The sequence below is a fragment of the Leuresthes tenuis genome, unplaced genomic scaffold (assembly GCF_036924035.1).
Source record: "Leuresthes tenuis unplaced genomic scaffold, fLeuTen1.0.hap1 SCAF_4, whole genome shotgun sequence".
NCBI lineage: Eukaryota > Metazoa > Chordata > Actinopteri > Atheriniformes > Atherinopsidae > Leuresthes > Leuresthes tenuis.
Window position 1 is genome coordinate 27,720,897 of NW_027325358.1, and position 24,332 is coordinate 27,745,228.

General features: G+C 39.0%; 1 protein-coding gene across 1 annotated transcript; it reads right to left on the reverse strand.

The window, feature by feature from the left end:
* Nucleotides 1–10,043: 10,043 nt before the first annotated feature.
* pgap4 (post-GPI attachment to proteins GalNAc transferase 4) lies at nucleotides 10,044–16,349 on the reverse strand. The gene is made up of 2 exons (XM_072383521.1): nucleotides 16,275–16,349; nucleotides 10,044–14,715 (listed from the first exon to the last, which is right to left on the reverse strand). Exon 2 carries the CDS (start codon nucleotides 14,468–14,470, stop codon nucleotides 13,280–13,282), a length of 1,191 nt encoding a protein of 396 aa, XP_072239622.1. The 5' UTR covers nucleotides 14,471–14,715; nucleotides 16,275–16,349; the 3' UTR covers nucleotides 10,044–13,279.
* Nucleotides 16,350–24,332: the final 7,983 nt, after the last annotated feature.

The following is a 24,332-nucleotide window of genomic DNA, read 5'->3' on the forward strand; positions in this document are numbered from 1 at the left end:
AATTATTCACTTGTTATTTTTTAACTGTTTTTCCCACAGAAACTTTTACAAAGAAAAACGTCATGATAAATTAATTTCAAAATAATCCAATTAATTCATATAGAGCCAATTAAAAAACAATGTCCTAACTAAGGAAACCAACAGATTGCACCGAAACTTGTCTTCAGTCCAATCTCCCGTCCTGAGCATGCCTGTGGAGACTGTGGAAAGGAACGACTCCCTTTTAACAGGAAGAAACCTCTGGCAGAATCAGACTTGGGAAGGGTGGCCATCCGCCTCAACCAGCTGGGGTTTGAGAAGGCAGAAAAGAGGGGAAAAAAACACCATAACACCATTCAAAGGATACCTGTTGGAACAGGGAAACACAAGTTAATAACCATAATAATGTCAAATGTACTTAATATAATTTGAGAAATTAAACAGGGGGGAAAAGAGAGCAAAGCAGGGAAAGGTGTGACAGTCTAAGCCTATAGCAGTTCAACTATGTTTTATATGTGCGTCAAATGATAAATTCTAGTAAAAAATAACTCCAAGGTTCCTCACTGTAGAACTAGAAGCCAAGGAAAAACCATCTAGAGTAACTATATAACTAGACAATTTCTCCCTGAAGCGCTCAGGTCCAAAGAGAACAACTTCAGTTTTGTCTGAATTTAGAAGCATACAGTTCTGAGTCATCCAGGTCTTTATGTCTTTAAGACAGGCTTGTAGTCTGACCAATCTATTGGTTTTCATCTGGTTTTATAGATAAGTACAGCTGAGTATCATCAGCATAGCAATGGAAATTCATGCCATGCTGTGATCTTTATATAGATTTTACTTTAATTTGTGAGGTAAAAAAGTTTAACAGTGAGGGCATCTCATACAATCTTGTAGGACTGATATCCATCAAATGCAACATGACCAAATACCTCTACCCAATCACAAAAATATAAAGATCTCCTTTATAACCAATAACATCTATTACTGCAGTTCAGAGAGTTGTGTGGAGTGAAATTGTGCATAAACTGGGAGGAACTGCTGATTAAAGTTGTAAACTTTAATCAGCAGTTCCTCCCAGTTGATGGGTTAACACTCAACTCAATAACTTATTATGAAGTCATCAAGCATCACGTCAACTCAGCTCTGAACTGTGCTTCCAGTAGTACCAGCAACCTCCATAGTTCGGCCAATGTCACTCTCTTTCTTGGGATATTGCATTTGTTTAAGGTTCCAACATCTTTTAATGTTTGTGGTACTCGCCCTCACATTTCCTTGGCCAAACCTACACACTGGCACTGGCAAGGTGTGTGAGAGTTTGTTGCAATTTGTCAAAAAGAAACTGATTGGACTGTTTCACCTGCTGATCTAAATTTGATGTTTTCTAAACGATTGTCAGCATACAAAAAAAAACATTTTTGAGTACAATGCATTGTCAAAGAACTGTGGAATTAATTTCTACCACAGAATCACATTTTGAAGCATGTTTTTTATCTGAAATAGATTTGTCTTCGATACCCATGTTGGCTGAAGTGCCCAATAATCTTTGGGCTAAGAGCAAATATGATGTGGGGTTGATAAAAGGCTGTGAACCAGTAATTATCACCCCTAAATCAGACTTTCGTCCATGTAAAAAACAATAGCCTTTGAAGCCTGAAGCAATTAAAGGGATTAAACCTGTTTTTCAATCTTTCCAGAAAACAGGCGTTATGGTTCCTTGTGAAAACTCACCTGTGCGCACTCCATTGTTTCCTGTTAAAAAGATTAAAGATGCTGGCCAGCCAGATGAATGGCGTTTTGTACAGGACCTCCAAGCAGTGAATGCTGCAGTTCAGCCACGTGCTCCTACTGTGCCTAACCCACACACTATTTTGTCTCAAATTCCATCAGATGCACAGTTTTTCTCAGTTGTTGACTTGTCTAATGCATTTTTCTCTGTGACAGTGCACCCTGATAGCCAATTTGGGTTTGCTTTTTAGTTTGAAGGGAGATCTTGGACTTTTACCCGGTTATGTCCCACTATTTACAATGCTGCCCTCAAAGCTAGTCTGGAACCGCTTCAACTAACCACAGGCTCTACTCTTTTATTACTTACTGCATTATCTTACTGCAGGAACTTTATTCCTAACTATTCTTTTCTCGAAGCTCCTTTAGGTGCTTATCCATGGAAAAGGCCTCCAGTCAACTGATCGTGTTCCATGGACTCCTGAGGCTGAATCAGCCTTTACTCAGCTTAAGTTGGCTCTTCAAACAGCACCAACACTTGGCATTTCAAATCCTCATAAACCTTTCATACAGGCAGTTTATGAGAAGCATGGTTGTATGACATCTGTTCTTATGCAGGAACATGGGGGTAGGCAAATGCCAGTGGCTTATTTCTCAGCAAAATGCATATGGACTCTGTGACTGCAGGCCTGCCTGGTTGTCTTCGTGCTGTTGCAGCTGCAGAGAAAGCTGTCCTGGCCTCCCGAGATATTGTAGGCTACACTAATTTGACAGTTTTGGTTCCTCATGCTGTTGCCATTATTCTTCTCGAGCAGAAAACTTCACATCTTTCAACTGCTCGTTGGCTCAGATACACCTCTGTGCTCCTTGATATGCCAAATGTCACTGTTAAACATTGTACTGTTCTGAATCCTGCTACTTTGCTTCCGACTCCTCAGGGTGGGGAGACTCATGACTGTGAAGCTGTTCTGGAACAAGTTTGTACACTCCGACCTGATCTTTTAGAGACTCCTCTTCCAAACTCTGATATGTTTCTTTTTGTAGACGGATCAGCTTCGCATGATCCAGCCACAGGTAGTAACTGTGTTGGGTTTGCAGTATGTTCTTCACATGACACTCTGTTGTCTGGTTCTCTTCCGAAACATTTCTGTGCTCAAACTGCTGAGCTTATTGCACTTACTGAAGCTTGTAAGTTGGCAGCTGGTAAGTCTGTCACCATTTACACAGATTCCAGATATGCTTTTGGTGTTGTTCATGACTTTGGTGCGCTGTGGAAACACAGGCATTTCCTTAAATCAGATGGTAAAACTATTCTGAACTCCAAGCAGGTTTCTGATCTTCTTGATGCGGTCCTTTTGTCTACAGCAATCTCGGTCTGTAAGTGTGCGGCTCACACTAACTCAGACGATCCTGTTGCTTGTGGCAATGCCAGAGCTGATGCTGCAGCTAAACAAGCAGCTAAATCTTTTCCTGTTTTCGCTTCCCTCTCTTTGCAAGCAGAAGACTCCCTCACAGATCTCCATGCTTTGCAAACTTTTGCCTCTGCAGATTAAAAACGCATTTGGTCCTCTGTGGGTCCAACTCATACGGATGGTGTTTGGATGGGACCTGATGGTAAACCCTGTCTACCTAAACATTTTTTTCCTCATTTTGCAAAATTGACACATGGGTTGGACCATGTGTCAAAAGGGTGGATGCTGAATGCACTCACTGCTCAGTGGTTCATAAAAGGGTTCAGTTCATATGCGCAAAAATACTACAAGTCGTCATGTATGAACCATACCACACACAATGCAGGAAAGGCAATACACACCTCACAAGCTGCACACCCTCCACCTGAGAGAACTTTTGAACATTTGATGATGGACTTTGTTGAACTCATACCAGCTGAAGGAAAGAAATATGCACTAGTAGTAGTGAACATGTTTAGTAAATGGGTTGAAGTTTTCCTTGCAAAACATGCAAACAGTAATGCAGTGACTAAAGCACTGCTAACAGAAACCATTCCTATATGGGGCATTCCAGAGAAGATCAGCAGTGATAATGGCACACATTTTGTAAACACTGCATTGACTGAGCTTGGTAAATTCCTGGGAATAAGCTTGCGCACACATTGTGCTTATCATCCACAGAGTGGAGGTGCTGTGGAAAGAGAAAATGGTACATTAAAGTCCAAGTTAGCCAAATGTTGTGCAGAAACAGGTCTGCCATGGACAATAGCATTACCTATTGTGCTTACCTATATGAGGATGAGAATCAGAGCTCGAGTGAATCTCAGCCCATTTGAAATTTTATTTGGCAGACCTCCTAACCTGGGATTGGGACCTGTAACCAGACCCATCCCTTCCACAACTGTTTGTGTTGATGCTATGTTGTCTTTTTGTCGAAACCTTTCCACTGTTTTATCTCAAGTTTCACAGACAGTAAAAGCAGCCCTTCCAGCCACAGCAGACACACCCCTACACCCACTCCAACCAGGTGACTGGGTGGTGGTAAAGGAACTTCGCAGGAAATGCTGGAAGTCCAAACGTTGGCAAGGCCTGTTCCAGGTGCTACTGGTCACTCACACAGCTGTTAAAGTTGCAGAGAGAGCAACCTGGATTCATGCCAGTCACTGTAAGAAGGTACCAGAACCAGTAGATGACTTCCACCCTGACATACATCAGCCTAACCAACATGCCCGGAAGGACAAAGATAAGTCAGCAGTAAAAGCTGTACTCCACTGGTGTGTTAAGTGCTAGTAACCTCTGACACCGAAGATTGAAACATCCTTACTGAGACCTGCGATGAAGCGACGTGCGTGTGAACCATGGCAGAAATTCTTTGTTATTTGTATTTTCTTATTTGTAACCAGCATTTGCACATTTTATCTTGATTTCACAGGAAGCAATAATACAGGGCTGCTGTATTGTTCCCAGTGTGCGAGGCCTCATTGTATGTATCTCACCAAATGATTAAAATAACTGAAAGAACTTCTTTGCTTTCAAAATTTGTCCTCTAGTGACGCTGACTTAGAGAGGGATGAAGATAACCATGTTTAATTGTTCATGTTTTGATTGTTTATCATTGGATCCTTTATCACTATACCCAAAGACAGATGACGTGATAAGCAGGCAATATAACTGTGTGTTTGATAACTGACTTATGTTCGGTTATCATTGTATTTAGATCACAAGAATGACAACTGCGAGATCAGATGGTTTGTTTCTCATGTGACAAATGACCTTTATTCAATCTTGTCTTCATACAAATTGTGAGGATCCTCGTGTGTCTCCCTTTTTTTCCCCTTTATCTCTTGGGGGCGTGTGTTTTGTATGTCTATAGCCTCTAAAGTTTTTGCGCTTCCTTCCTAATACCTCTGATGAGAAATGAAATAGAGACCTTTGGTCTTCTGCCAGATGGCAAAGCTTTTTAGCCCCATGGACACGTCATTCTCCAAGAGTTGGCCCTTCACAAGGACCTGATGAAGCATTGGCAGAAGACATTTACTTGACAAGATCCCAAAGAAGTCAAGAGGAAAGCAATGGGAAAAGAGCGGTAAGTATTCAATAAGGTGGGCCTTGAGTTCCAGGCCCTCCTTCGAAACTTACCCAGGCCAGAGAGAAGAGAGAGCTCACAGTAGGATGTTTATGAACCCAAAGACTATTATCAGAAGTACAAAGATGGACACCAGGACAGTGGAATCCAGTAGTAGGTGCAACCACTGTCTCTAAGCCACATTCAGTGGGTTTACATGATGAGATCAACTCGATTATAGCTATAGTTGGGTTATGCTCCTTATATGGCACAAAGCATGCAATACCGCAGTAGATAAGTGGCGCTGTACCCATTTAAACTATCACTAATAGAGCCACTTTCGGTTGACGTCTTCACCACCAACAAGAACAAAACTAAGGCATTCGAAAAAGATGGCGAACGAAGAGCAAGATGAAGTTGCGTCCCTCTACATTTGTGATGAGCATGGTTATGACACAAACGCGATACACAACGGTGCATTCTCCATCGTGTTATTTGTTTCTTTCTGATGGCGGCGACAACAACAGTAACATCGTCTCCTTCGACTTCCGGGTGACGATCGCGGGATAAAATCTCGAGCATTCGCAGAACGCTCGATCCTATCCACTTTCGTCTGCAGGCAAGTGGGCAATCGGATCGAGTTATCCTAAGGTCTTAATTCTATCGCAAGTAACCCAATCCGATTAAATTTCTTGTCGGATTAAGCTTGTTACATGAGCTGAATAACTCAATCTTATTGTAATTTAGCCATTAATCCGATCCGATTGCCCGCATGTAACCGCACTGAGTGTTTCTGGTAAAATACTAATGCCTCACAAAAGACAGAACTATTTTTTCGTTCCTGTTGCACACATGACTTGATGGGTTCAGGATTAACGCTAAAAAGGCAACATGGTGCTGCAGTGATTAGCATAGTAGCCTCTGGGCCTAGATACTACTTTAACGACAGAGCCTCACAAATTTGCATATTCTCCCGATGTCATCCTGAGTTTTCTTCCACACTCTAAACACCTTCAGGTTAAATTTGATTGTGTCTGTGTATGCTACATGCATTTTCCATACCAGGATATAGTTATCTTAACCAGGGTAAACTGGGTTAGATAATGGATGGTCTTATGCTTAATAAAATTAGTCCAGAATAGTGACCGAAAAAAAAAAAAAAAAACCTTCTCAGAATTAAGTAACACATCTGGCATTACTTTAAGTGTGTAATTGGTAAACATACTATGTTCACCAATTAAGAGAGTTTTCATTTACATCACAAACCAGTTAACCATTTAACATTAGCACAGACCAAAAAAATTATGGTTATATTTTCTTTTCATATTTGTATTGGTTTCATACAAACTAACTGATCATGGACACAAGTGCTAACTGTGACACAACTCAATGCTTTAGATATTTTTTATACGTAAACGGTTATGTAAAGACACTTATCTGGTGAGCAGTTCAACTGGGATGAGTGGACAGGTGGACAGAGTGGAAAGGTTTGTGGGAATACAAGGAGTTTAATTGCAAGCCTTACATTACTGCTGAACAATCTGGCAAATGTGACCTGGGGTTGAATAGTCTATTTTGCTTTTTGTTACAGCCTTGCTTATGTTCTTGTACCCTTTCTGAGTGAAATTACCCAGGAGTATCTGATCAGTAGTGACTATAAGAACTGTTTTAATTATCGAATTGCTATGAAAAGGAGCTCCACTGCTTCTTTTAAAATCTCCTTTAGCATTGCATACACATGATCACCCTGAAAGACAGAAGATGATTCTGTCCCATAATACCTTTTGGTCTCAAGTTTTGTAGTGACACTCGATAATTTGAATCCATTAAAACTGAATAAGTGTAAATTTTGTCACAGGTTTTAACATCACTGTGAAATGCAAGTTTGGTACTGGTGGAGTGATACACCAGCTGCATCACTACTTGAGATCAGGGCCAAATGTGCCTAATGATAAATAATCAATAATTAGAGTTTGGAGGGCACAAAGAATGCTGTTTTTTTACAATTGCTTCAGATCTTAACTATTTAATTCCAGCCGTTATGTTAGGTGAGACTATTGCATGTTAAGTTTTGCTCTCACATTCAATAGCCATCCACATCTCTGATCTCCATCTTTACTGTATCTTTTCTGATTACTAAAGACCGAACCACTTCCTACACTGATGCTAAACACTGACATTAGCATCAGATGTCCAGTCATGTATAAAATTAAGTACACCCTCTTTGTATTCAAATTTTTTATTTCTTACCGGTAAATGAACAGGAATCACCTGATTAGCATTGCTGCTTGTCGCGCCTCCTCCGCTGCTCATGGGTCAGCTGCAGGGTCATCAGCCAGGAACCACCATTCACCAACATTTTGCTCCTGTAATCATGGAACGTCTCCTGGTGGCAGAGCAGTAGGGATGTCTCCCTGTCACCCCCTGCAGCTGATAGGTGTTCTCCCCTGCGGCTGTTGTCTGGGGTTAGGTGTTCTTTCCCCAGCACTTGTCCTTCCTCCTCAGCCAAAGCCAAAAGCAGTCCTTCCCAGCCTCCTCTGCCAGTTCTTTTGTTGCCCTCTTCAGCTTTCCTCCAGTACCTCCTGCGTCCCTCAAAAGGCAGATGCAGTGTATGAAGAACTAAGTATACCCTTGCTGATTCAGTAGGAACTGATTATCATCAATTGATCATTAGCAGGTTTGAGAACCTCTCTAAAAGTAAAACTTTAACTTTTAAATCAGTTGGTCTGGAGCATTCAGGTGAATGTCAACTGAAGGCAAAGTCAGCAATGTTCTCAGAGAAGTAAATTTTGCTACCCATCACTCTCGAACGACCTATAAGACCATTTCCAAACAATTTGAGGACCATCATTCAACAGAGCAAAAAATTATTCACATCAGGAAAGCATTCAAGACAGCTGCCAATCTTCCGAGGAGGGGACGTCAACCGAAATACAGACCATGCCGTCTGTCTCGATGTTCTACTTCTCAGACTCTACAGGCCTCAGTTTAGATGTTAAACCTTAGAGTTTATGAAATAACAATAAGAAAACATCAGTAAGTCTTAGTTATCAAGTCGACCATGAGCTCTTCTGTACACCAAAGACAAAATTACTAAAAAAGGAAATCAATGTGTTAAAATGGCCTGCTCAAAGTCCAGACCTTAACCTGATTCATTTGCTGTAATAGAACCTTAAGTGAGCTGTGCATAATTTAATTTCAGCAAACCTGAATGAACTAAAGCAACTTTATTAAAAAGTCAGGGCTAAAATTTCTCTACAGCTAAATGAGACTGATGACATAACACAGAGAACTATAGCCTAATGTTATTGCTGAGATAGGTGGTTTAAATCATAGGCTGATTCTGCATTTTGAGGAAGTTTTTGTTAGATAAATAATAACACTGTGTTCTATGTCAAGTGTTGCTGTTAATCTTCTCATTACTGCAGATTTTGAGTTGTGGTATTAATCCAATCTGAAGAGAGTCTTAGGGATGGGGTATAGAGTTGGAGGGCACTATTCTGATTATTTCAGCCATCATGAGAGATTATATGGCCTAAATAAGTAAGCAAGGTACTTTTCCTTTTTTAGTATGTATGCATTTAAACTCAAACAGTACACTTAGCTATAATCTGATAATGTTGTCGTGTATGTGTGTGTGTGCCATACAGATGTGCAGTCATTTGAATTTAATGGTGCAAATTTCTTTGCAACTTGCAAAACTTCAAATTCTTAACTAAACTGTGTAAGGCAGTGGTTTCTTGTCTGTGTATACTGGTTGACAGACATAGCCTCATTTGGAATTTTCTGACTGCTGACAGAAACCGACAAACAAACAAAATGGTTCCCCACAACTCTGTGAGGGTTTCATTCTGCCTGCATATATACCTGCCTAGGTATGCTGTGCCATCAAAACTTTCCCCATGTCACGATTTATTGATCTCAGCTGAAGATAATAAAATAAGAATTAATACTCAACAAAAAATTATCAATTGAAAAAAATATACATTAAACTTAAACTATAAACATAAGTTGTTAAATATATATGAGCTTTATTCCCTGTAACCTGTAAACAAGGTTGTTAAAAACTCAAAATATAGGTTTAAATTACAACAATAACATAAAATTTTGCATCTAATGATGACAGTTTCTCAAAACAGTGGATTTTGACAGTGATATATTGTCCCATCATCATGACTGAATCATCTCATTATTTTGACATTGAATATGTATTACAGATTAGTGTAGTCCTAGTTAGCTTCTCTGCATCGGCCATTTTTTCTAAAACTGAGTATGATGACAAATAAATGATCATGAAGCACATCTTCTTCTTCTTCCTCTTCTTCTTCTTTCGGCCTCTCCCGTTATCAGGGGTCGTCACATCCTTGACTTGGCACGTTTTATACATTTACCCAGGCTTGGGACCGGCACTAGAAATGCACGTGATCATGAAGCACACTTTTATGTAAGTTAGTAAGATATTGAACTTACACTCACCATAAAACAGTATTTTGAATCTAGATGATCTGTTCTATTTTTCCACTGATGTTCAGAAAATTCCCACTACCCGTGCACAAAGCAAAATTTCTTTGCATAATAATACAAAAAACCTTTCCATTAACAAATATGGCAAAAAAAACCAAACAATTTACCATTGAAAATAACTTTAAAATAAGCATGTAAAACACCATTAAGTATCAATAAATATCTAGATAAATAATAAATTATCAAACCAAACAAGCAGATAGATAAATAAATAACCCATGACATAGCTTTGTTCAGCTCAGAGATGACATTTTCCAACTTGCCAGTTGATCCACAACGAAGACCATACTGTTAGTATAGTAGACACTCCCAAATCCAGTGATTTATTGTGTTTGAATGTGAAGAAGAAAACAGTGATTTAGCAGTGAAAACAGAGCAACAGAGAAAATCATAAGAGAAAATAATTAATTTGCATTATTCATCACAGACCAAAACCTTAGTACAATGCTTTAGGATTTCATCATGATATTTTCATCTTAATTCACATTCAATAGAACCACAACCTCTTTGTACAGGAGCATTAAGATGTGGAGCTCATTTCATAAATATAATTTAGGATAACATTTCAATATCTAGAAAAAAGAAACTTACAGAGCTCCAAATGTCCTGTAAGATTATGTTTTTTTTTTACTTTCTCTATACAATACAAAGCTGTCTTGTGTAAATAAGTTAGATTACTTGCACAAAATGTTATCATACATAGCAACCTGTGTACGCAAGGTAAGAAAAACCTGCTGTCATGAGAAAAGGGAAATCTAAGTTTGTTTTGTAGTTAAAGTTAACACCAATAATTAATTATCTAAATAATGATAAAATATGTGGGTCAGACATAAAACCAAATCAAACCACTACCGAACATAAATCAAACAATCAAAAATATCAGTGATTGTTCGATATTTTTGATCAATCATCACCTGTACAATTTCGATTTTACTGGTCATTTTAAAGAGAATGTAATGTTTTATTTAATAACGTATATTTAGAAGATTTTTCATTAAAGAGCCAAAACAACTGGATACCGAAATCAACCCAGCAGCCATGAATAAAGACATTCCTTGAAGAGCTGCCAGAAATGAGGAATAAAGTGTACCGTTAGAAAAAATAAATCTTTTAGTGTCATAAGATAGTTCGCTGACAGAGACAATGCATTTTATCAGCAAAAAATAGTTATGGCCATTTATACACACACATACATATGCATATAGATATAGAGATTGATAAATACATGTATATGTACATATGTACATGTATGAAGGTGCTGACAAAGTAGTTTTTTATATAATCTCATGCTTTTGGTGATGACCTTAATTTATTTTTAGCAGGTTCGTTGATATAGTAAAGACATTCATTGTAATGATTTTTTTTAAAAACTGAAACTGACCTAGGACATGAATGACTCATTTTATAATTTTTCCTCACATTTTTAATTCAACGAGAGCCTGTTTAAAGTGTAGAAATGATTGATGAGCAAATACCTGATATGTTTCCATTAAGGACTAATTCCACAATTCAGAAATAACTGACCAAAAGTCACACAAATATTGGTAGAAAAGTCAGCATAAAGACTAAAGCAGCAAGGGAACTGGTAGGTGCACCTTTGTCCTATGGTAAGACAGCGAGCTGGAGCTCAATGATTAACATGTCACATCTCATCTAATTTCTTCTCCTATAAAAAGGCCAAAGGACTCTGAGAATTGTATAGTACACACCAAACCATTAAACAACAATATGTTATTTTTAATTTTTTTCTATTGGTTATAATCAAGAAATATGAAGTATTAATCAGAGAGCAGCTTTTCTGAGGCAAGTTTTCTTACCGTTGGACATTGCCTGGGGTTTCTCTCCATTTCAGATCTTTAACCAAAGCTAAAGCACTACAGGCTGTCTTTATATTTACCAAACATCTGACTCTCTAGGATACCTGGATAAAACAATGACCATTCGCAGGTTTTTCTGGTCTGCGCCCAGTCTTAGACACCACAAATGAATTAGTAAACTAAGTTGGTCCATTTGTCTGCATATTTGTCTGACAATGCCACATAACAAATGTTGAATAATTTCTTATAGTATGCATAAAGAGTAAAAATAACCTGATGTCATTTTAATGTGGACATTTCTTAAACAACTAAATATATTCAAGTACTATAGAAGATAAATAATATTCTGTGATGGAGTAAAAACTCTATTAAAGCTGTGGGTCAAAAACATTAAAGGCACATTCAGTGATATAGGGTTCAGTGAAATGCCAAGTTGTTCTTAAAAAGTCTAGTTTTGAAGTACAACATTTTAGTAAACCAGAACCTTTGTTTCTTTCCAGAAGTAAGACAACCCCATACAAAATTCCACCATCTGTAAAAGTAGAAGGGCAGTCAGGTGTCTGTGGCGAGTGCATGTCTGTAACAGCAGGACAGAGTCAATTGAACACTGCACAGAAACTACTGTAATGGAGCCTGTTTGACTGGAACATTTTATCAAAACATTTAAGAAATTAGTGTAAATTTGACGTCATGACTCAAACTCACTATTCATCAGCTAATATTATTAACTAGCTCTGCACAACAATACAAAAGTCATGCTTATTTTTTCTATATTTCTATATGACCATCAGCTAGTATAGATGATGAAATTGAACCTGTTCCCAGCTTGTTTTAGCATCATTCTGTTTGCACGAAACCATCAAATGCATATTAGGATAATTCAGGATTATTTGGCAGTAGGGCAGACTAATGGAACTATCATTAATTCCATCAACAATCTACCTGTGTGAAAGAGTGGATCAACTAAAAAAGTACTGTAAATTTCTATGATAAAACGGCTGTTACATGTAAACACTGTATGCACCTCACAAGAGAGGAAATGCTAAAACATTAGCAATGGTAACAATGAAAAATCATTCGTAAGGAAGAAATTCAACTGTTGGATATAATCTTATCCTATTACACCCTAAACAGTTTTATTTGGGTAAAAATAAAACAACAACAAAAAAAAGCAAACAAACCCTCTTTATAGTCGTCATTTTGCCACAAAAAATTATGTTTGAAAAGGAGAGTGTGTTATTTAGACAGCATCTGGATTCTCAAATAATTTTGTTAGCCATGGGAATAAAACCGTAAATCCTCTTGGGAGGATAGCAAACCTGACAGTTGACTAAGCTGATTTCCAAAGATTTCCAACATGATGATATGTAGTTTGGTCTGGTCCCACATTGAGAGCATAGCTCAATTAGGGTGAATTTGCAGGTGAGTAGTATCGTCTACTGAAGTCATTACACATTCTATGTTGACAGCTTATAATCAAATTTTATTAATCCAGGTAAATGAGTGAAACACCACCTGCATGGACATGCTATTAGTAGGAACCTTCACATCTTGAAACTTGATTCGTTTAACCTGCAAACCACCAAAGTAATAATCAATTACTACTGTCTTGAAATATCAAGAAAACAGTCAATATATCAGAAAAAAAGCAGAACCTAGAGAGGTGGAACCTAATGAAGTCAAACACTGAAGGACTGAGTCAGCTCATTCTCCTGGTTCTGTCACAGGAGTTTGGGCCTGGATGGGTTAGGTCTAACCGAGGAATAGGCCCCAATGTGGGTGATAAGGTTGGGTTCCACACTGTGAGACCTTTCCCCAGGAATCGTCCTTGCCATCTGATAAATAACCATGTCTTTGGCATTCCCTTTAATGCAAAACGAGCCATCCAGATAATCTGCCACCCTAAGTGAGGCATTGCCAGGGTAGAGCATGGCTGGGGTGCAGCATTCAGTGGCTGGAGAGACAGCATAAAGCTGTGGGGATATTCTCCGGGCCTCAAGCAGATAGTGACGCCCTAACAGCTCTGCAGCAGCCATAAAGTACAGGGTGAAGAAGAGGAGGTGGCTGGCAGACAAAGAGAAGGAAAAAGAGCAGGGATTCCAGTAAGGGAAGGTAAGCAGAAGGGCTGTTGCTCCGACCAGCCCAAGCCCGACCCATTCCAGGATGCGGTATGGCTCGGGATTCCAGTAGCGTTGCAGCCTTTCAGGGTGATAAAGCTTGATGTAAAGAGTGTGGAGGGAAAACCGACGAGACAACAGATCTTTAACAACTGTAAAAAATTCCTGTGTTGGCAGAGCATCATCCTCAAGAACTATCATGTTTTTGGGCTTAACCAGCTCCCATCCTTTGCGGAGACAAAAGACATAATCCTGCTTCTCCCTCTCAAAAGTGTTGATTTGTCCCCAGTTATTCTGCTGCTCTTGAGGGGAATGCCGAACCACCTTAAAGTGGGCTTCCAGCAGTTTGGCATCCTGGTTTTCTTGGGGGCCACTTTCCACATCACACAGCAACACCTCTGCACATCGTCGCTCCCCACAGCCTCCCACAATGCTGCTAAGCTGCTGCATCACCTGGAGCAGGTAGTGGAAATCCCGTCCCTCATTCCGCCTGGCTGTTACCACAGTAACCAACAGCTCTGGATGTTGGGTAATATCACTGAATTTGGGTGACATGGCGGTGGGAGTGCTCTGCCAGAAACGCAGAGCATCTTGACCTCGCTGAAGACTTTCCTGAAGGACATCCTCACTCATGGAGTCCAGGTACATGGACTTAATAAAGTAGTAAGAGTACAGCAGCTGATTGCAGCATAAAGGAAGAATGACACAAAACGTGATGACAGACAGAGCGAGGGCTTGCGTGAAAGGGCTTGACCGTCGTAGGTATTGAATGAAGAATGCTTTCCATCGAGACATTGACGAAACAGCTGAGAGATGGTAATGAGATGGTAACAAACTGAAGTTACAAAGAAGTGGTCTTTTCAGGAGATTTTAGGTAAACATTTACAGTGCAACAGTTTGCTTTGTTGTTGAATGAACCACTGCAGTAAAATCGAATAAATCCACTGTTAACCGATAGTGCTGCTGAAAATGAGTCACTTCTTCTTCGTCTTGTAAAAAGAGAGGTAAGAGGTTTAGCTTGGTTCTTGTTGCTCTGATGTCTGTAGAAAGAGACAGAGAGTTTTCTTAGAAATTGTCATGAGCAGTCCAAAATCAACATTAGGAATATCATCTCTGCATATCAAATGTGATGGAAAACAATTCTCTTTTTTTTGTTAAACATGAAATATTTTCTTTGCAGACTATGATATAATTAATAAATATGATTGCACCACACTTCTGTCTAAAGGAACTTCCAAATGGATAAATCATAGCTTTTATGTCATCCATTAAATGTCCTTTAGGTTATTTCAAGTTAGAGCCAAGTTTCAGAGTGTGAAAGCTGTATGAAATGGTTAGATAATTATTTCTAACAGAATGCATATATTGTATCTGCATCAGTTTAGATGAATTTCCTCAAAACAGCCTCTTGATTTTCAGGCAAACTACAATCTCAAAAATAAATTTAAAAATCATAGTACTTTTTAAGAACATTACAGTTGCAATGACTATGTAAAGTCAGAAAAAAATGTGTTTCAGTACCACAATCATATTTAACCTGTTCCGACATCTCAAACGTAAGGATTTTTGTGCTTGTGGTTGTAAAACAAGATAGGTAAAGACTTCTACGTGATATCTTTTAACACTATTTCTTTCCAAATTTTAGACAAAATAGTTAAACAACGATGAAAACAACATTTTCCATTTGTCTTAAAAGATCTCTGACATACCCTTAAATACACTGAAAGTGTCATTAATCTAAGGCTGCTCCAAAAGTGACAGTAATGAGGATCAACAGTCCTCAGTAAAGTTCAGCTAATTTCAATGAGTTTTTTTTTTTTAGATATCTTCTCAAATGTACTGGATTTTAGAAATAATTTTTAATTTACTGTTTCCTTGCCGAACTGCAAAAGAAGGAAAAGAGAACATAACCAAAGAGAATAAAGCTGAAAGACAACCACATGATCTGTACAGATTAGTTGAATGTTTATGACATAAACTCCACAATGGATTTTTTATCACGGGAAAACGTGATGTTCAAGGAAATATTTTAAAAACGTACTAAATTTACTACATTTCAGCGGCCTACAGAGGCTATCCACCCATAAACATACCCTCCTGAAAACATGTGTTCCCAGACTAAAATCATATGTGGCCTCCATAATCTATAGAGATCATACTAAAAAAATATAACTAAACTGATTAAACCAGTTATTCCAGTTTGGAAGTAATCAACTCCGTTTTTACTTACAAACGTAAGCTTCATATGTAATGAGTCTAATTATTACGGATACATAACGAACATTTCGGTGAAATCCTGCACACACTGGCACAAACATGTTATGAGAAGTACAATCTATGTGATCTTTAAAAAAACAACATCTTCTGCACAGTCGGAATGAATGATTATTCATCAAATGTGAAGTATGTGGATCGTTTGCTTTTAATATGACAATTATTGTTCGCTCGCTTCCGGGGCGTAAAGACTGGGACTCGATGTCAAAGAGAACAGACACACCAGATAAATGCACGTGGCGCAGACTCAATGACACCATGACTGGTTAAAAATTGTGGGATATAGATCAGTGTTTTCGCGATGTAAAAGCATTGTTAGACTCACTCAGAGTTGAAGGACTGCTGCTGCTAGTTAACCGCTGCCATGTCCGTCGCAAGTCACAACTACCTCCTAATAGGTACGGTAAAAGACCGCAGCTGAATGCCGTAATACTACGACCAGAGACGCAGCGAAACATACCACTGCCAACCACCTGGTGGTACCGAGGGCCGTCTTTTTTGCCATGTCACAAATATGTTTTTTTGTTGTTGTTGTTATTTTCTCTTTCAGTAACACGAAAATACTTGTTCAGAAGAGTCCTCTGTTTAAACCACACTATTAGAACGTCACCACCACTAGTCTGATGGGTGTTGTCTTAGAAAAGAAGAAATACATTTTGTGTGTCTGGTATATGTAGAGTTAATTAACAGCTGAAACTCAGACCTACATGCAAAGCAAACAGGTTCAGCTGATACAACAGCATAACAAAATATCCATCAAATAACGCCATATTCAAATTTTACTTTTGATAATCAATGTTCTTTGTGTAAAGTAAAAAACATAAAACCCTCCGAGAGTAGAAACCACAGATGTGAGGAGACGGGAAAGAAATTTCGAGGTAATAAACAGTGTTGGGTATATATTTTTTTGTACTACACATTGGAGGACCAAGTTGTAGTGAAAACATGCAGACATGTGGAAGGTAATGCATTTCCATGATTAAATTCTGTATAGGATTATAGGTAGAGGGGAGTGTAGTCAGCAGGCAGGTGGGGTCTGTGTTGGCAGAGAGGTCTACAAAATTGAAGAGAACATACAGGTCATGATAATCAGCAGCTTTACAACTGTTGCAGGTGAAAGATCCAATATCAGTTATTTCAATCCCCAGGCACTCACTGCTGAGCCTAACCATCCCCAGTCCTTCTACTCACATTCAGCTCAGGTTATTGGGTAAATGAAATGGGCATTTAACTCTGTATAAATGGGACGTGGCACCTGTTAAAATAATTAAAACCCATCTACTAAAAATAATAAATAACAAAGCTAAATCCATTGAAAGATGCCGACAACGTAAACTATAGGTTAGAGCCTAGGACTCTAAAAAGCACAGGTTCTTAAAAAAAAAAAGAAGAAAGAACTGAAGCTGAAGAGCAGAGCAGAGCTGAAGAAACCAAGAATCTGTCCATCCTGTACACAAAATGTATTTGGAAAAAAGTATACCCAGCCCAGAGTCTCCCCCAGGGTTCCACAGCTTCTGGCAGTCTCGTTCATGAGCTGGGGTGAGCAACAGACCTCCAATTTCCGAATATGGGGGACTGCCCTCAATCACTCCAGAACATAAACAGAAGACAGACACACCCGGGTCAATGCTAAGCCTAGATTGGAGGAGAATCTTCACGGTCCGAGACCCGTTAAAATCAACTTCAGATAAAACAATTAAAAAAGGGTACTTAACTGCGAGAAGGGTGCATTGTGACACCACCCCTGTACGAGCCCGCTTCCCATCGCTCCGACATTATCTGTGTTTTCCTGGCCGAAGTCGTCCTGGACACGACCACCGGGCCAGGCACGGGGGCTCCCCTCCGATGGTGGTGTCCCAGTCCCGGGTGTCCACCCGCTGGCAGCCCAGGTCCTTAGTTTTTCACGACCCCAGCCATTCCGGCGTCCTGCCGTTCTCTCTTGATTCACTTGATTCTCTTGATTCTCCAGATCCTTCCAACTTAAGTGTATTATTCAGTTTACTGTGTCTTATTCTTATCCTGCTCCTGCTTGTTTCTCTCTATTCTGTTGCTTACCACTGCCATTCTCCTTTCCCGGTCTCCTGGCACCTTTGGCATACGATATTTTCTCATTCACTCTTATCTGCTGCACTGTTATCTCTCTCTTCATAGCCTCACATCCCCAGTATACTACACTAAGTTCTCCTCCACAGCTAAAGCATTTTGGTTTCACACCTGTCCCACATTTCCCATATTCATGATCCCCTCCACACCTTGCACACCTTCTTTTGCCTTTGCACCTGCTAGCAATATGTCCGTATTCCTGACAATTAAAGCACCTCATTGGTTTTGGGACAAATTCTCTTACTATATTTTACAAATCCAAAATATATTTCTTTTGGGATTTTTTTTGCATCAAATTCTACAACCACTGTTTCTGATTCTTTTTTCTCAGGTCCTCTTGTCATTCTTTTAACATCTTTTAACATCTTTAATTTCTCATTCTCGGGTTTTTCATTCAAATAAGCAAACAAAGTCAGTAAAAAACATGCACAATAAAAACAGACCGTGTCACATAAAATCAAAGGAAAAGATTAGTCTGTAAAAACAGAACCATATGAAAAAGGGTTAAAATAGGAATTGATTGTTTCCTAACTTTCTCCCATAATTTTGTGCAAGCTTATTCGTGTATTGGTTCGCGATTACCTCATTTAGGCAAGTTCAGGATTTGTTCCCAAACATTCTCCTCTTTTTGTTTATACCAGAGATCTTCAATCATTCTATTTGTAATAAGTGAGAAATTAAAAGTTACAAAGGTTGCCATCCATGGCTTTTTTTTTATTGTGCTCTAAGGCTACGTTCACACTGCAGGTCTTAATGCACAATTCCGATTTTACTGCTCAAATCCAATTTGTTTGGCTGTTCATATTACGTCTTTAAATGTGGCCTGTCTACGGATTGCTGTTTGAACAGCTCATGCTCCTGAAGTGACCCGCATGTGCAGTTGATCATTGATGACATCACGCCCATAAACCACGCCACAATGGTGTTTACGGACGCGACCATGGCAACGGCAACCGGTCCTGCAGGACCGTATGGCTTAATGCTAAAAACAGTGTGCTTGCAGCCAGCAAATCTGTGAGCGGGTGCCATCACGAAGGATGAAGAGGAGGAAGAAAATTCAGATGTTAATGATGGCTCTATGCGGAGCAATAACCGCAACATACGCACAGAGAAGTATTTGGATGCAGTGGCGGAGCCAGAAGTGGTGGGATCAGGATGTGGCTGTTTACACGGAGCAGGAATTCTTCCAGAACTTTAGAATGTCGAGGAATACCTTTCATCCCATTTGTCAGCGCCTCTCCCCAAGACTTTCAAGAGGAGACACGTCGTTCAGGAGATCCATCTCCTTGAGAAAGCTAGTGGGAGAGGGGCTATATTGGGTAGCAATGGGGACGGGTTACCACACCTTGGCCAACCTGTTTGGCATCGCAAAGTCCTCCGTTTGCGCTATAGTGCATGACTTCTGCAAAGCTGTGCACCAGGTCCTCATGTCTGACTATATTAAACTACCCCAGGGAGACGATCTCCAGGAAGTGCTGCGAGGCTTGAGGCAGAGGTGAGGTTTCCCCCAGTGTGCTGGGGCGATCTACGTGAGTGACATCCCCATCATTACACCAGCCTATGGCACACTTTATTTCCTTTTTTCAGTGAACTTTATTTGTAAGGGTGTGACGAGATCTCGTGACCCCCCACTTTCAAATTGTTTGCTTGGCAGCATTTTGGGTGTAGTGTCTGATGTTTACCACCTGTGCAAAGTTGTTTTGTGAAATGATAAGAAGTCTGATAACTACCAGCTGTGTAAGGGAGTCTCGGGCTAAATCAGGACATTTTGAGAATAACATACTCCCCAGTTAGTTTGTCCAAGAAGAGGCTCGATAGATACGCACACACCATGTCCAGGCTTTGTGCTTCGTGATGGGAACATGCAACATCTTCAAGGTCACTAAGAACAGGCAGATTCTACTTAACGAGGACCGCACTCACAGTAAGTCAGAGATTTTGGGGAATCCGGGCTTGACATATCTCTCCAGACTTGATGCATCATTCTGTAATTCTGATACAGACCTGGTTGACAATAAAGGTTTCGGTGTTCGACTAAGTCTGTGTTGGCAGAGTTATTCCTGCATCATCTACACACAAGCTGTTTGAAGGCAACTATCCCCAATACACCACATGGGTACCCGGCAGAAATGATAAATGGCAGTAGAGTGACTGATAAGACACGGACAATATGCAAGTTTTGTATGAAAATAATGCTGCGGAGAAATATTTTATTTTAACTTTAAATTTTAGTTTTAGTTTCAATTTGTGGAAGAAGAAGTTTATTAAAAGCTCATGCTTGCATCATGCATGTAAAGAGTTATAATAAAACGTTTCAAAATGCATGTGCAACTCGGTTAAATAAAAGTCAGTTGGTCCAGTCATATATTTTGTCAATGTAGTTTTCTTAAAATCTCGTCTCGATCTCGTGAACCCAATATCATGTCTCATCTGGTCTCGTCACGTGAGCTGAGTGTATCGTCACACCCCTATTTATTTTTCATTCATCTACAAAACAGTGCAACGCAGGTCAGAATGATGTCAAAGTTGCATTAAATGCGACCTGGATGTTCAGATTGTGGTCACATTAAAAAAAAAATAAAAATCAGATATGTATCCGATTCAGTTCCACATTTAAAAGTGGCCTTATTCTCATTCGAAAATGTCAGATTCAGTGCAACTTGTGCGGTTCACACTGTTAAAAGCAAATCAGATATGGGTCACAAATGAGCAAAAAAAAAATCAGATTCAGGTCACTTGCAACTGCAGTGTGAATGTAGCCTAAGATTCTGCACCTCATGTCACCCTGCAGCAGCTGCATATTTATGTCTGGATGTAGTTCATTGAGATCAATTCCACTTTTGATACTACAACTTTCCAGAAACTGGCATACAAACTATAACCTTAGTCTAGGCATGTCTTTGCTCCTGAATAATGGATTTGTCACCAACATGCCTTAAAATGTGACAACCACTCTTCCTTATTCTAAACTCATGGATGAATGAGAAAACATCACAGGGTGGTCAATCCAGGCATACTCTTCACTCACAACTGTATCTTAATCAACTCTTGAAACACTATGGTGAAGTTCTCTGGTGACACCACTATAATGGGATTCACATTTGACTTTTTGATCATTTACACAGAAATAATCTGTTTGAAGAGTTTCAGTCAGGATTCAGAGTGCATCACCTTTCAGGTGACCCTGAAACATCATGTAGTTGTGCTGCTGTAGGACTAGACTGCTGAGGGGCTTCCCATAATGCACCTTTCCTGACTCTGCTTTCTTAACTCTCCATATACAGAAGACATTATTGTTGTCTTTAACTTATGTTTCTCTTTCTTAGCATGCATCCATTGCCTAGTGTTATGGTGCTTGTTGTTCCCTCCATCCTGTGTTCTCAACCCGAGCCGGTTGAGGCAGATGGCCACCCCCCCTGAGTCTGGTTCTACCAGAGATATCTTCCACCTAAAAGGGAGGTTTTTTTTCTTTCCACCATCACCTCCTGGATGCTTATGTTAGGGGATTGGATCGAAGAGAAGTTTTGATGCAATATGTTATTTTCTTTAGCTAGACAACCTTTTTGTTAAATTAGCTCTGTATGAATTGGACTCATTTGAAATCTATTTGATTGGATTTGAATGGATTACAATGAAATGGATTATAGTTGGCTTGAATTGGACTGTATTTTTGAAATGCCTTTCGATGACATTTGTTTTGATTTGGTGCTGTATAACTAAAACTGAATTGTTTTGAATTTAATTGAATTTGACCCCAAGGAGACATACTGAAGAGGGGAGATTTATTATCTTTTCAAGTAGTGCTCAGACAATAATTTGATTCAGAACATGATTAAAACCAAGGAGATCCCTGTGGAAATCAAGAGATCCAAGAAGATCATGTATCCTTCTCTTTACATAAATCAGATGGAAGGATGGGTCAAACGATTTCCAAAAGTGGTTGAACTTACTAGATGATGATGAACTAGATGATATAAACAACAGTTCAGTTCTTACCGTCCTGCTGTTTTTATTGGTAGACCTTATATAAGTTTAAATTAGGTCTTCTATTTCACATCTAAAACGTGAGGTTGGTTATTGCAGACCCATTAACAGTGGACATGGGGATTTCTTTTTCAGTCCACATGAGCATGAATACCTCTACGTTCTCTTGACTCCGTGAGTTATTAATTATTCAGCTTTAACCTACCATTTAGCTTTTGTCAGTATATTAAAGCACAATGACTACATATGTGAAATGTATGAATAAAACTTTATGGGCTATCTTATTCTGAGTAGCGTAATAGATCTCTGTTGTCTTTTGAATCTACAATGTAATCATTAAAAGTTTCTAAGGAATCCATCTTTGCATCTTCTTTGTGTTTATTTCTGTTTGATGTTTGTTTTACTTGTCTGCAATAACCTTGCATATATTGTTTAAACTGGTCTCCTACCGGTCCTCTTTGCAGTCCTCTTTACTAAGTTCAGGGCTGGGTTATTTACTGATCGAAAACTAGGAAAGCATTGGAGATTATTTATCGAACACACTGCTCATCCTTTGAATTTTTTAGATTTAGTCTATTTCATTGTTTAGAGATCTTGTTTAATATTTCCTCTTCTAATGATATATAAGGAACACTCTTTTACTGATGCTTCAATATTTTTCTGGGGAACACGATGACTATGTGACTTTCCATGGTAATTACCAAACTGATCATCTCTTTCCTTACTTTGAGTGGCTTGTCTTGGTCATTTGTCCTCTTGGAACCAGTAACTTTGTAACTTTTTTTACACGTAAGCTTTTCAGCACCTTGTCTGATTTACACAATGTCTATTTTCACCAATTCAAAACAGTGTTAATTGCTGCGTCCTAAGTTAAAAGAAACTTGTAAAGCTGTGGTATCAACCTCTTTTGACAGTGTGGGAGGGGGAACTGCTTCAAGTGGTAGCATCACTCATAAGTGTAGAGAGTAAAAATGTGGACAGGTTAAACATATTAAGTGGTGTAATAGTCAAAGATAGCTCTGTTTTCTGACCAGAACACTGGCCAAACTGTTAAGTGGCCCACTGTGAATGCTCCTATAGCTCCAAATTAGGCTTTCCAGCTATGTGGTGGAGAGTTGATATATATATACACACACAAATATATATTATGGCATGCCCTTCAGAAATTAATTATTAATCTTTGATATATCTTTGAATATATGGAATGAATCCTGAATATATTGAATGAAACTTGAATATATGGAATGAAACTCGGAATATAGAGAGGTACGTGAAGATTTGGGTAGTATAGTCCAAAACAATTGTCACAACCTTCCCCAGTATCCACTAACACTGATTATGATAATAATAATTGTAGTATTATCATTAGAACTCAAACTATGTGTTGTTCTGTGACATGCATACAAGTGAAGTTTTGTTTGACATCTGATCAGGGTGCGATAGGTTTTTCTGACATCAGAGTGACGTTAACCAAGAGCACAAACAGATTCAGGAATGTCACCTTCAATAGAGCCTAACGTCCTGACAACAGTCCAGAAAAACAGAAGATCATTAATGAAATATTTGTTTCAGTTGAAATTCATCAAGGCACACACAATGTTACACACACCATCACAACATAAAAAAAGAAAAAATTTTTGCAATGGCCTCTGAGCAGACAATGAAGCTGAAAGAATGAGCTGATCTATAAAAATGTCCAAAGAGCAGCTACACCTTTTTCAAAGACATAATCTATGCAAAATATTTCCATTTTCATGGTTCATAAAACATTCTTTGGCTTCTTTGGATTCTTAAGTGTTCTTTAAGGAGGAAGCGGGGCAGATCAAATGATGATAAAAGCGTGCAGCCCTCAAGTGAAATTCTACAACCCTGCTGAGATAAACCACAGTATGATACTTTTTCAATGAATATATGATGCAGTCAAACTACTAACAAGCACAAAAACTTTGATAGATAAAACAAATTCATATGTTCTTGTGTAAGCCTTTTTGTGTGCTGCTCAATTATTGTGTCTACAGTGCTGTACTCGAAGAGACCACAGCTCATGTGTAAAGTTCAAACCAGCAACTAGTTTATCTTCAATTTTGCAGCGCATGTAGCACACCTTCATGCACTGTGTTTTTATGACCAAGTTGTGGGAAAAAACAATTATTCTGTGTAGGCTGTTTGTATGTCTACCAAGTTTGCTACACTGTGACATACCAGGTGACAATGCTCCCTTCAACATGTCAAAGCAGAGCAAAGTCAGATGAAAATTACAAACTTTATGACAGATGAAATAATTATTTATTTAGCA